This window comes from Aphis gossypii, chromosome 3, assembly GCF_020184175.1.
Source record: "Aphis gossypii isolate Hap1 chromosome 3, ASM2018417v2, whole genome shotgun sequence".
Taxonomy (NCBI): domain Eukaryota; kingdom Metazoa; phylum Arthropoda; class Insecta; order Hemiptera; family Aphididae; genus Aphis; species Aphis gossypii.
The window spans coordinates 44,788,067-44,802,176 of NC_065532.1; the positions used below are offsets into that span (position 1 = coordinate 44,788,067).

Genomic DNA, 14,110 nt, shown 5'->3' on the forward strand with positions numbered 1-14,110 from the left:
GAATAGCCATAATAAATATTGAAAGTGTCTCTATGGCCAAATTATTTAGTAAGATATTTAAGTATAAGTGATAGTGACGATCACGGATTAGATGCGGCCGTAAGCGCGCTATTGCTAGTACAGCTCCATGATCGGTGGTGGCAGTGAACGTGTTAATAACCTTGTATTTTAAAATTTGTTAGCTGAACCGAATAAAACTTTGAAATTATAAGTCTAAACTAAAGTAATACCAAGTTAGGTTAAAAAATTTAAATTTAGTATAACATTGAAAGTTTTTAACAGAATACACATATTTTATGCTTATTTAATAATAAATAAGCACAGTCAATATTGATTCAAAACTGCATAACTATCGTTTAAAAAATTTAATATTATAATAGGAAAAATAAAATCATGTAATAGTCCAAAATACCTAACTACGAGTTTGACATATTTCTAGTATTATATTATATTTAATTATTGAGAAAAAAATTTAATATTAATAAGACTAATAAAATTATAGTTTATGTAAAAAAATATTTATATTATTTTTTAAAATAATATAATAACATTATTTACTTGTATAGAAAGGAAACACTGATATAAAATACTATTTTTATAAAAATGTACTGAAAGAAAAAAGGTAGATAATCAACTCAGAATTATGGAATAAGTCCAACAATTTTATTAAAGAAGTGTTATTTACATCACAAGCATATTGATTGCCCCGTAAAGTACATTCATACACTTCTAACGTTCATTTTACTGAAAAAAAGAAAAAAAGAATTAGTAATTATAATATGGCAAAAAATACTTAATACAATACCTTTTTTCCTGACGTGGCACCAACTTTAGTTTTTTTGGTACCTCGTACCTTCTTCATTCTGTTCTTTCTTTCTTTACGTTGTTTTCTTGTCTGTGTCTTCTTCTCAAAGAGTCCATGCTAAGCAAACAACAAATTGTTTAGTATTTGCTAAAGAAATATGTAACATAAAAATAATATTTACCCTTTGCAGGCGATATTTAGGTTCAAACTTTTTAGCATGATCTAAGGTATCATAAATAAGAGCGAAACCGGTCGATTTACCTCCTCCAAAACATGTTTGGAAGCCAAATACGAAGACAACGTCTGGTAATACCTTAAACATTTTAGCTAATTTTTCCCGGATGTCAGTTTTTTTGGGAGATGGCTTCCCTGGGTGCATTACATCAACAACCTAAATACAATAAAATTGAGAATTATAACTCAATAAATTGTTTAATTTTAAAAATAATCACAACTGTAAAAACCACAAGTCTAATTTATTTTATTGGAGTAGCATGTTTTTAAAGTTTTAAGATATAAAATTATGTGGACATTAATTTTTAATTTTGATAAAGAAACAAAAAGTGTCATGATTGGCTGGTATAATTCTTTCCAGAAATATAGCTTTTATTAGTTTCTGGATTTCTTAGTCTTTGATAATTATTATATGATACATATAAAAATAACAGACTAACAAAGTGAACTATATATCTCTCCAAACATACAATTATAGTATGCTATTCTTTACATAATTGAAGATTATATAATATATTTAATATAAAATAGTATTCATTTATATGAAATATTAATTTTATGAAAATCATAAAAAAATACCCACATCTTCATTTCATATTAATTATTTATAAATAATACAGATATCAATGCAAAAGATAAAATAAACTATCAGCAAAAGATAATCAATTAAATAAAATGTTGTTTAACAATAGTCTTTTGTTGCTATATTTAGTGTTTTAGGGTATATTACACATAATATATTTCAATACTTTTTAGTCCTATAAAATTCAAACCATAAATATTAGTAGGTATTTTTGCTATGAATTGATTTATATTATTTCAAAATTTATAACATTTTTTTCTCGAAAATGCCAAAAAAATAGAAAAAACTTATAGCATAATACCTTGAAAAAATTTAAAATAGTATTAAGTATAAAAAATATAATAATAATGTTATGTTCATAAGTCATCACGAATAATATTTTTGATATAAAACAAAATAATAATAATGCTAAAAATATGTTATTTTGTACAAATTTGAATTTTTAATCAAAGAAATCAAATATTTAAAAAATAAATAATTTTTAATATAGATAAAGATTGCAAAATATAAAAAGAACATTGTAATTTTTACCAAATCATTTCTCGTCTTTTATCAAAAAAATTAAAAATTAAAAAATTCAATTGTCTATACATACCTAGCTTAAGTCATAATATAATATGTATAGAAAATAATCATAAAACTATTACCTATGTGAAAATTACATGTTTATACAGTTCATTTTCAAAACTAAAAACAGAGAAAAACAAAATTTTTATAAAATCTATGGTTTTCCTTAATTTTTCAGATTTTATAGAAAAATACTAATAATTTAAATTAAACTACACGCTAGATGCAATTATCTCTCTAAAATCACTCTTAAAGACAAAAATCAAGCATTTTAACAATTACTCTAATTTTTATAATATTGTAAAATTAATTAATAACTATAATATTATATACTAGCATGTTAATAATGGTCATTAGTAGCTTAGAGTACAAAATAGTTCCAAGTGATTAAATTATTATTGAAAATATTTTGAAGATTAAAAATTTTAAAATATACAATTCATGACATTAACTGATATGAAAGTACTCGCACTAAGCCTGGTAAAATTTTGTATGAAAAAAGGTTAAGTAAGCAAACGCATAACAACATGCTCCAAAAGCACACATTTCATATTATTTACTTACAAAGATCTAACTATTATCAACTAATTGGGTTTCAAAAAAAAGTATATTTAATGCCAACTGATTTCAAGCATATTATGTTTAACTGATAATGGCTTGAAATTGTAATATAAATATAGTATGGAGACGAATACCGGCCATATATTCCAATTAGTGAAAAAACTTTATCTCTCTACCGTTATTCCCTATTTTAAACCTATGTTTGATTCGAACCCTTCTCTACTTAAGTGTTGGAATATATAAGACTATGCTGCAGTATTCCATAAAGCAACATAACACATAATAATATGTATGTTTACAGTTGTGAGAAATAACACAATTTGATTAAACAACTAATAATGTAACAAATTTTTACTTTAATTAATAAACATTTATAAATTGTTAATGTAACAAGATTAGATTTTATTTAAAACATTTGATTATTTATATATTTTAAACTCAATGTAAAGGTTGACGTATCATAAATCATTTACTCACCATTTGCTTTCTGCATAGCAGTCTGTTGGTCATGAACTTGCGAGTTCGAATTGTAGCAGTAGAGGTATTGGCAACCTAAACAAGAACAATAAATAATATATTTTTAATTTATAATCACATATTATCATAAATATAAAATAATTTTGAATTTAAAATATTAGATTTATTAAATGGCAAGTTCTAAATTCAAAATATACTGGAAATTATTAACAAGCTTTCAGTTTTAAATATTTAAATTAAGCACAATGAACAACATGAATTTTAAAAAAAGATAGTAAACAATCGATACACTTTTTCAAAACATTATTTAATTTTACAAATAAATTCAAAATAATATCAAATTTGTATACAATAATTAAACCTGTTGTCAAGATCACTAAAGATTTTTATGCCTTATGAAAAAATACTTTTTAAGCCGACCAAAGGATTGGGAATAATAAGTATTTTGTACTCGGCTTAGGAAAAAAGGGGGTATTTCTTGATCATAGTTTACCAAGATATTCATTTTTAAGGTTTAATAGAAGCCGGACTCCTAAGTTTTGAGCATTTCAAAAGTCTACTTCATAAGATTAAGATGGATAAAAAAACAAATCACTCACCATTTTGGCCGTTGAATATTCTTTAACTAAGGATAGCAAAACAAACTAATTCTGTAACCATACGTGAGAGAAAGAACTGAGAAGGAAAGATTCGAATAAGCACAAACCAAAAACGTTTGTTACTTCCTACTAGTTACAATATTGTACCGAACATCATGATCATAATACTAGCAACCATATTAAATTAATTTGTTATTTGACAGCATAATTATTGGCTACACTGGTAGAGTGATTACAATCTCTGATAATTGTTATCTCGAATTGATTAGATAAAAATAAAGATTAGATTCAAAATAATATTTATTAACTATTTTTTATTATAATAATTAATAATAAATTATAATATAATATTATAATAATAAGTATTAACAACCGTGATTTATAGAAAATATCTTCAAGACCTAGATATTTTTAAAATATCTTATTTCATGACAATAGTTAATCTTAAAACTTTTAAAACCATGATCATTATATTTTACAAAAGTAAACAAGATGTTAAACAGAAATTAATATTATTCTCGGATTTTTTAAATTATTAACGTTATTGTCCAAACACGTTGGTAATGGAGTTATTATTGTTTAGGTCTAAAAATACACGTGAAACTCAAATTCTATAATTTGAAAAATTATATATAAATATAGATATTCTGAAAAACAGGAAGAATTCAACATTTCAACCACGAATTAAGATATATATATCTTAATTCGTGATTTCAACATTGCATTATTACTATTTATTTATACAAGTAAACAAATTGCACTGCATGACATTTATTGTTACTCAAATTGTCAGCTCCGTGACAAGCACAACGTGTATAATTGTACCAGTCTTGGAATTCCATCGTTGGTACCCTCCAGGCTCGAATGACCGAAACAGAAACACAATTATTAATTATTACTTTTTACTATTTAGTATTTACTGTACCTACTTTTTAACACATTTTATCCTAACCTAAACCTTATAGTAGACAAAAAAAGGAATTATTAACATCCCGTTTAAATGGGAGTAAATGATTATTATTATTTATTATTATTCATTAAGATATTTTTTATTTTTATGTTTAAAGTTGCACGAACATTGTAAAAAATATTTTATCAAATTTTTAACTTTTGGCTACTCATACAAAATTTTTTATAAATTTTTACTACCTACAAAATAATTTGCAAATATTCATGATTTTGACGAATTGTTTTCAATAGTTGACCTTCAGATGCCAATAAAAAAAAAATGTACCTATGAATTCTTATATTTTTTTAATCACTATAAAACTAACTTATGAAAAACTTTGCATTAAATTTTCAAGTATTTTGACTTGGCCAAAAAGTTTTTATCAATATTTATTAAACAAAAACGAATATTTCAAATGCCTATAAATAGCCTTAAAAATAAGCGAAATATTTTGAAAATGAAATCATGTATAGAAAATGCCAATCTAAAGAACTGGTGAAACCTTCAAGTATCTATGACCTATACTTTTTGAATAATAAAAAATATTTCGTAAGAAGATAGGTAAATCGCTATCGTTAAGCAATTTTGTGAAAATTTTAAATTCAGACGCTCATAACATTTTTTTCTATAATAACGCTTAGTTTTTTCTAAAGCTATTTATAGGAAAACTTATAGAAAACTTAGTGTTGAATTTTTTAACCTTAGGGCTTAGATATAAATACAAAAGAATTTTATGAATTTTCAACTACAAAATTGCTTGCAAATTTGAATTTACCAACATTTCAAAAAAAATACTTTGAAAATCGAAAATTTTAGTTATCTATAATTAACCCAAAAAAGCCAAAATGTATTGAAAATTTAACTGTTAATAGATAACACTAATACAAACATTTGGTGAAACTAAAAGAAAATTCTTATTTTTGACCTCTACAATCCATCAAAATTCAAAGATATTCACTTTGTCATCGGAAACCACCCCTGAAGATTGTTTACATAAAATATAATTAATACCTAAATATACGACATAAAATGATATATTTTGTAAAAAGCATTTGATATCTGATTCTTTTTTTATTTCTAAACACATATTTTTAATCCATATTGTTTTTTCCATATTTATTTTTTTTTTAACCGTACCAGTTTTGATATTTACCAAACAATTTAATAATTGCATGTGAATTAGATTCCTGGAGTAGTGGAGTATATATCTATAATTTATTATACTTATGAAAATATAATTTATATTTTATTTAAAAAAAAATGTTTATATTAAATAATAAATAATTAACAAAAAAAAAAAAAAAATGGGGGGAAATAACCGCGATTCTTGGTAGTAAATCACATTTAGTTGATACTTTTGGGGGTCAAAAGTAAATACAAGTATTTCATCATTAAATTTAAATTGATCACATCCATTGGGCATTGACATCTCAGTGAGTAGTAGTGAGTAGTGACCTACTCTAATCTGTATTCTAGGACCTACTCTGCCATCACGAGATCCACTCGACACTTACTATACAGATAGAGGTACTTACCGTACAGAGCGAGTTCCCGTTTTTTTGTTTTTTTAATTTTCTCGGGTTTATTCTTTACTGGGTTATTTATGTGTTTACGGTGTAGTGAAATAATTTTAATTTATGTTCTTACATTTGTAAATAATAATACTTATATTTTATGGTAGGTATTTTCTTGTATCAATATTTTGTAAAAGAAAAATGTTCTTAAGTCACAATAAATAGTTATTATATTAAGGTAATTTATTTTTTTTCAAATAAAATAATAAATAATTATGTGATTTTAATATATTTTTGCCATAAAAATGAAAAATGCATTAATTTTATATTGCCATTAAACCGCGTGGAACCATTAGCTCACTTGCTCATTATTGATTTATTAAAATATTAAAATTTATATTAATCAAATACTATAAATAAACATTAATTGTATTATTTGATAAGGACTAAGATATTTATATTATAAAAAATAATAATAAAAAAAAATGATTGTTGGTACTTGGTGCTATCACAGAATAAATAAAATTTTAAATCATTTTCTCTGTGCTAACATTTCGAGATAAAGAAAGAAAACATAAATTACATTGTAATTTTCAGTTGTAAGTTTAATATGATTTAGGTAGAACCACGATTTAAGATACTATCTTAAGTCCCGAGTGGAACGTATAAAAATTAATAAGGTCTAAAAAGATAGAATGTTTATTTATACTACGTGATAGCGTACTTTTCTAGTACTGCTTTGATATTATAAGACTGTGGTAGTGTGATCTGTGACTTTAACCATCGTTCTTAGCTTAAACCAAACCAGAGCAACCACAAACTTTCAAAATTTTCATTTTGTTTGATTTACTCACGTGGCTAACCCAATAATTGTCTGAATCTCAAATCTAATATCTAATCATTTATTATCAATCAACATCTAACACGCCATGTCGCCATTCCTATTATCAGCAGCTGCTGTTAAAAAAAGTAGTAATAGTATATTATATTATCACATTATATTTAACATTATAGTACTGCAACTTACTGCATTAACTACAATAATTGAAAATAATAATTGTTCCATTTGAAAGCTGCAACATGCGTTTATAGTTAATTCTGATTTCTCAATTTGTCCATGTGTCAAGTGTCAATGAGTTATTCGAATTTAAGTAAGTGATTTCAAATTATTTTTCGTAGAATTTATAATACTATCTGAAACGTGTTTTTCTTATTTAATTTTTCTTCATTAATCACGGTTTTTTATTTTATGCAAAAGGGACTTAAAAAGCATTGTATATAATTTACAAACATTATAATAAAATATTTATTTAATGAATATGTTTTAAGATGTATTATATCAGTATCAATATTTTAAAGTTAAATTATCTACCACATGTGACTTATTTTCTTTAAGAACCCGAACAATAATCATTGAAGATTTATTAATTATATACTATTCAAATTTAAAAATCTTTGTTAATAAAAATTGTATTTTAATCTGTTGAGTTATATATATAGTTATTAACTATCTTTTTTTTTTTATTATTAATATTATTAAACCTATATTCATTTAACAGGGTTTTAAAGCCAATATTGTTTAATTTTAATTTGATTGACTAACAAATGAGATCTTATTAACTGAATTATCACATGAGTAGATTTGTTGAGTATACTTTCAAAAATGTGTTTATTATTAAAATGAGTTATAAAGCTAAATTATGTAATTGTTGTTACTAAATTATGAATATTGTACAAATATGAATTATAGAGTTGTTTGATGAAATTATAACATTTAAAAAGTACTTAGTACTTAGTGCTTTAATATGCATTTAAAAACATATAAGCTCAAAATATAGCACTAAAAAATAAGTGAACATGCAAAATAAAATTATGAACAACATTTTTTTATAGAATATGGAACAAGTCTTTAGGAACTATTCTTAAATGGTCTGGCTTTGGATCATAAATACGACAAAACCAATAATTACAGTACAATATGTATGAATTATTTTGAAATTAATGAAAATGAATGAATTAAATTTTCTGATGTCATCAATAATTACAACCAATAATATACCTAATATTTGAAAATCATATTATTTTTTTATTTACATTATTTTATTACTTATTTTCTTTATTATATAAAAATTTTCTTATAAATAGTAGGTACCTACTTAAAACTCTAAAAACACTAAATATACATAAATATAAGCAAAATAAAATTTCTTATATTGTATTTGCTAAAACTTTGAAACTCAGGTAAATACCAAGAGCTGATATTGAAGATAAAAATTAAATTCTATTATTTATATGAAAATATGTTTAATAATGGTGTTGTTTATTGTTATTGCTAATAGGGAAGATGAACACAAGTTATAATTCTTAAAAAAAAAAAATTAAGAATATAATTATGTGTTTACTATTTTAATATTTAGTCTTATTTAAGATTATCACAACATTAATAGTTTATTTTTAATTTTCTTTCAGTTGTTACAAAATGTCTACACCTGATACAAAATCAGTCCTCAATAGGCATTTTCCATTTGCTAAAAAAAAACCAAATATACCTTCTAAACTATCAGATAAAGTTGATACAAAGATAAATAAACAAAAATTGATTGAAGAGAAAAGTTTTCTTATTGTTAAGACCTCAGAGTCTAATCGATGTGATGTTCTAACAGAAAATAATGAAAAGGCAAAACCTATTCAAGAAAAAACTTGTAATAATGAAATTCATAAAAAAGTTATATCAGAAACATTTAAAACAGATAAATCACAAAATAATGAACCAGAAATCATATCTAAAAACAAGAGGTCTATTTCTCGGAAATCATCTTGTATATCAGAGGTTAGTATTGAGGAAATAAAAAAACCTAAAGAAAACTATCAACGTTGGAATATTCCTTTCTCAAGCAAATTTAAAGGCCAAGAATTTGATAAAACATTATTGACTATGCAAGATCTAATATATTATAATCCAGTCACCAATCCTATAATTAAAGAACCGAAAGTGGAACACAAAGAAGAAGATGATCCAGATAATGATTTGTTGCCTATAGACTCTGTAAGAAAAATTGCATATTGAAAATATATTTAGAAATAATTTAGATGATCTCATTATTATATTGAAATAAACTTTACAAAAGTTAATGATTGACTATAATATTACGCTAGTTACATATAACATTTTATCTCTTTCAGTTATAAGCAGTACTTAGAAGTTATACTACTAAAAATTTACATTTTTAGCGCTTAATATGCCCTTTAAAAAATCAAAAATAGCACTAAAATTTGGAAAATATGCAAAATAACATTGTTTTCAAGTAAATTTTTATTTAAATATTTATTAGATTTTTTTAATTTTACAAATTTAAAATTTTGGTTTTAGAAATATGGTAATAAGTATTTGAGAACTATAGGTCTGATTGGAATTTAAATATAGTAAATCTAATTATTACAGTATAATGGTACGGGTACCTAACCTATTCAATAGGTATGACGTTTTTTTAAAAAAAAAATCAATTATTTGAAGGAATGAAATAAACTGTCCAGTCATCGGTTACTCGTAAAACAACTGATAACAATTTTACTATTTGAAAATCAAAATACATATTTTTGTTCCCATATTTCTATACTTTATTGGAGTTGGACTGTTTATTTTTTTAATTATAGAAAAATATGCTTATAACTAACTAACATTAGTAATCGTAAATATGCATAAATTAGCTAATTAGTTTTTATACAATAGGAAAGTTTACAACAAATCTTTATCTTATTTTCAATATTCTATGACTTATCAATAAATAATGCATTTGCTAGAACTTCCGAACTCTGGTTATAAATATAAGTTAATTCAAATTTATGACCCCAATTTTAAAATTAAATTTTATATTTTTTTCAGGAGCAAAAAACAACAGTTCCTAATAACTGCATTACTCCATGTATTAAAGTAGGTAATGACGGAAAAATTATCATTGATCAAGAAACATTAACTTTAAATGAGACTGGTCTTGAAGAAAAACGAGAAGAATTAGCTAAATCTAAAGTTATTGAAGAATCTGCATACCATTCAAGAAGTTATTCTTATAAACGTAAAAAGGAAGCTTCTAAACAATGGTCTAAAGAAGAAACTCTTAAGTTTTACAAATGTTTGATGAATTTTGGTACTGACTTTTCTATGATTCAGCAATATTATCCTAACCGAACTCGAGCTCAAATCAAACGAAAATATAAAACGGAAGAGAAAAAAAATCTTCAACTTGTGAATGGTGCCTTAACTAATACAACACATTTTGATAGTGCTAGCATTGAAGATATGCTTGAAAATGATAAGAACGAAGAAGAAGAAAAAAAAAAACTTGATAAAAATGCAAACTCAGAAACTTGCACAAAAACCACTGATCGTAGACGACGTCATAAAGAAGTAATACGCTCAGATTGCAGTAGATTAAGTGTATGTGCCTACATGTTGGAAGAAGAAATTGTATTGAAGAATAAAAGAAAACATGCAACTGAAATAGTTACAGCAAAGAAATTGAAAAAAGAGCTAACCAATATTCCAAGTATAAAGAACAAGAAAAAAAATCATACACTGTCAAGTACTCAAATAGGTACAGGTAAAGATAGGTTAAAACATGATACTGATGAAAATAAAGATGAAATACCTAAAGTTAGAACATTACAAGACTTTCATGAAGAATATCAGGAAAGTATCACTAAATACGAAGAATCAAATAGTGAATGAAAACAAAAATATTGTTGATTTATTAATATTATGTAAATTATGTTATTTTTGTTCACTAATACATATTGTTACAGGGCCTATTATAATATTATTTTTAATAAAATAAAAGTTTTTTATCATAGATTCTTAGTATTCAAATTTAAATTTAAAGTAACTAATGCATTAATTTATAAATGTCATCTACTGATTTTTATTAACTGTTTGCAGACCCTGTTTATATCATAAAAAAAAATTATTCTCCCATTCTTCTATACAATAATAAAGCATTAGACTGCCAGAGTAAAATTTGTAGGTATATCCGTAAGTTTCCTCCAGCTAACATTAGAGACAATGTGAGTCTTTTTACTGGATGTCGACAGAGGACGATCAGACCCAAGGAATACTATGTTTATAGTCGTATCTTTTGAGGATGAGCATATTATGAACTTGGTAATAAATAAGGTACTTTGCCAAGTAATATATCACAAGTCCAGAACTCAGTTTGGTGTTTGTCTGTTATCTTTAACATCAATTAATGAGGTGGTAAATGTAACAAAATCATTGAAGGAAATTACGAATCTAATATCAGATGGTGGTGGTCAAGAATATAACAGGTATTCATGTAAGAGGAAATGTGATACCAATCAATGTAAATTTAAATCATCTAAAATTTTGTAAAATTCAAAATGTCATGGAAGCATATTAACACTTTCATTTGATAATTAAAATAATATTTAAAGAAATAATTTCAAATATTAAATAAAATTTAATATTATATCATTAGAAGGTAAGTTAAGTAAGGTTATTAAAAATGAAAAATAAACTCATATTAATAATATTATGTGTTTTATGGTAATTACTAATAATTGTATCTTAAATGTGTTTATTATTGTTAATAATTTAAAATGATTTTTTCTCATACATGATACATGTTTATGATAATTAAGACATTATCCATAAGTTTTTGGCTAATATCACATTATCTGATTAATGTTAACATTAGCTAACATAATAATATTCATGGCTAATGATCAGGGGCAGACGCAGAAAAAAAATTTGGGGAAGGGTTTTGAAATAAAATTTTTTGAAGGTTTATAAGTGAGAATAATTATGTTTGAAATTAATCATCCAATCATTTCGGAGGGGGTTTGAAAGTAGAATAGAAGTGTAATATGAACATGTATTGGCTCTATCTTCTTAACGTATGATGTGGAAAATTTAAATAGAATCTATTTTAATGAAAAGTACATACTTTTTTTACAAAATATTTAAAGTACCTACAGACCTGCAATGAAAACAGTTGTAACTGTTATATTATAAAATTGAATATAATAATAAAATGATTGATGAATAATAAAATTAATAGAAAATAATAATTGAAGTACAATAAGAAAAAAAAAACGTTTATATAATAAGTTATATGATATAAATCATATAATTATAAGTCAGTTACCATTTACCTATAGTGTAACATACTAGCATAACTGCATAACCTACCTCTTAAGTACCACTGGCAGTGACGGCATTGATACTATGGAGACGCGGACATTTTTGTACATGCGTATGGACGTTCAGCTCCTTGTAAATACTTACGTTTCTATATTATTTAAGTATGGTAATGATTAAAACATTCTTTATCCATCTGAGCATCATGAACAAATAGTGCCCGGGAGTGAATTTATCATTTGTTCAAGCACATTCGAGAAACGCCTATAATTGTCTATTGGGAAATGGGAATCAACTGGTATATTTCAATTTTTTTCCACACATCTAAGTTGTTTAAAAGTTAAGAATTGATACTAATTTGCATTTGATTCCCATACCATCAATAGAGCCATAATGCAATCCATTAGTGATCCTGGCTATTTAACATATTTTTGCACTAGTACATTTTTATCTCCCACCACATATTACAATTATTTTACTTGGTTCCAAATAAAATGTATAGATGTTTGAATGTGCAATTAAAGTAGAAACTCATTTAACAATCACTTGCAGTACCTAAATAGTTAAAAAAAATAAAATATATACAATGATTTATTGTAGTCATTGTACGTTTAACTTTCAGTAGATATAAATATATAATACTTATTTTGTCAATATACTTGAAGTTGAATATTTAGAATAATAGACTACAGCATTCAATATTCATACTTTTAAGAATGTAACTGCAGATTATATTAATAATACATAGGTATATTAAGTATGTTTTTTGTAGAACGATACTATGTACTCATAGATACCTAACCTAAGATCATTAAAACTGAAATTATAGGTGAACTTATTGTTTTGACATTGCTTATACACTATAAGTACATAAATAAATATGTAAATAAGTTAAATTAAAAACAACCTTCTTTGATGTGAATTAATTTTTGATTCTGTTCACTTTTTCATTGATTAGTTTATTAAAAAGATAAAATTGTATAACATAAAATGGTTACAATTCACAAAATCTATAAACAAATAAATTTTATTGAATCTAATATTAATTAAACTAAATAAATGTAATATTGTCTTCAAATTTAATTAAAATTAGTATAACCTTCAATATGAGTACTTAGAATTTGTATAAAATATCATAAATATTATATAATATATATATATATATATGTATATATATGAACACATTTAAATTCAATCATGTATAACAAAACAGAATAATTATCTACTTAGGTATATCAATTTATTTTACAAATTAAAAAGTTGAAGCAATTTTAAAATAAAATGAATACTTTACTTAAAAATTTGTTTCTGGACAATTTCAATATATATAACTGCATGGCCAAATTTAATTAAACAATGATAACCTTACTTATTATTGATTTATTTTGAAAATTTTAGTGAAAAAATTAATATTATAACAACTTTATAATAATATCTAAATAATATTTATTAATTTATGAAATTAATATATATTGGCCACTGTTTTAAACTATAATATGATAGAATATTTAACTTGAAGCTTAAATATTTTTGGTCAAAATTAGTAAAAATGTAATTTTTTTAATACAAAACCTAAATTGAAATGTGTATTAAACTAAAGATACATGGCAGTGATTTATTCACAAAATATAATAATAATGATAAATTAATGTAAGTTAGACATTAAAAAT

The 14,110-nt window shown here is 24.0% G+C and overlaps 2 protein-coding genes across 2 annotated transcripts; one reads left to right on the top strand and one right to left on the bottom strand.

Moving 5' to 3' along the window:
• Window positions 1–641: 641 nt before the first annotated feature.
• LOC114128370 (40S ribosomal protein S24) lies at window positions 642–3,992 on the bottom strand. The gene is made up of 5 exons (XM_027992873.2): window positions 3,827–3,992; window positions 3,228–3,302; window positions 987–1,196; window positions 806–922; window positions 642–744 (listed from the first exon to the last, which is right to left on the bottom strand). The coding sequence occupies exons 1-5, from the start codon at window positions 3,827–3,829 to the stop codon at window positions 742–744; spliced, it is 408 nt and encodes a 135-aa protein (XP_027848674.1). The 5' UTR covers window positions 3,830–3,992; the 3' UTR covers window positions 642–741.
• Window positions 3,993–7,276: 3,284 nt separating this feature from the next.
• Window positions 7,277–11,136, top strand: LOC114128369 (transcription factor TFIIIB component B'' homolog). The gene is made up of 3 exons (XM_027992872.2): window positions 7,277–7,440; window positions 8,759–9,335; window positions 10,173–11,136. The coding sequence occupies exons 2-3, from the start codon at window positions 8,769–8,771 to the stop codon at window positions 11,013–11,015; spliced, it is 1,410 nt and encodes a 469-aa protein (XP_027848673.2). The 5' UTR covers window positions 7,277–7,440; window positions 8,759–8,768; the 3' UTR covers window positions 11,016–11,136.
• The last annotated feature ends 2,974 nt before the right edge of the window (window positions 11,137–14,110 follow it).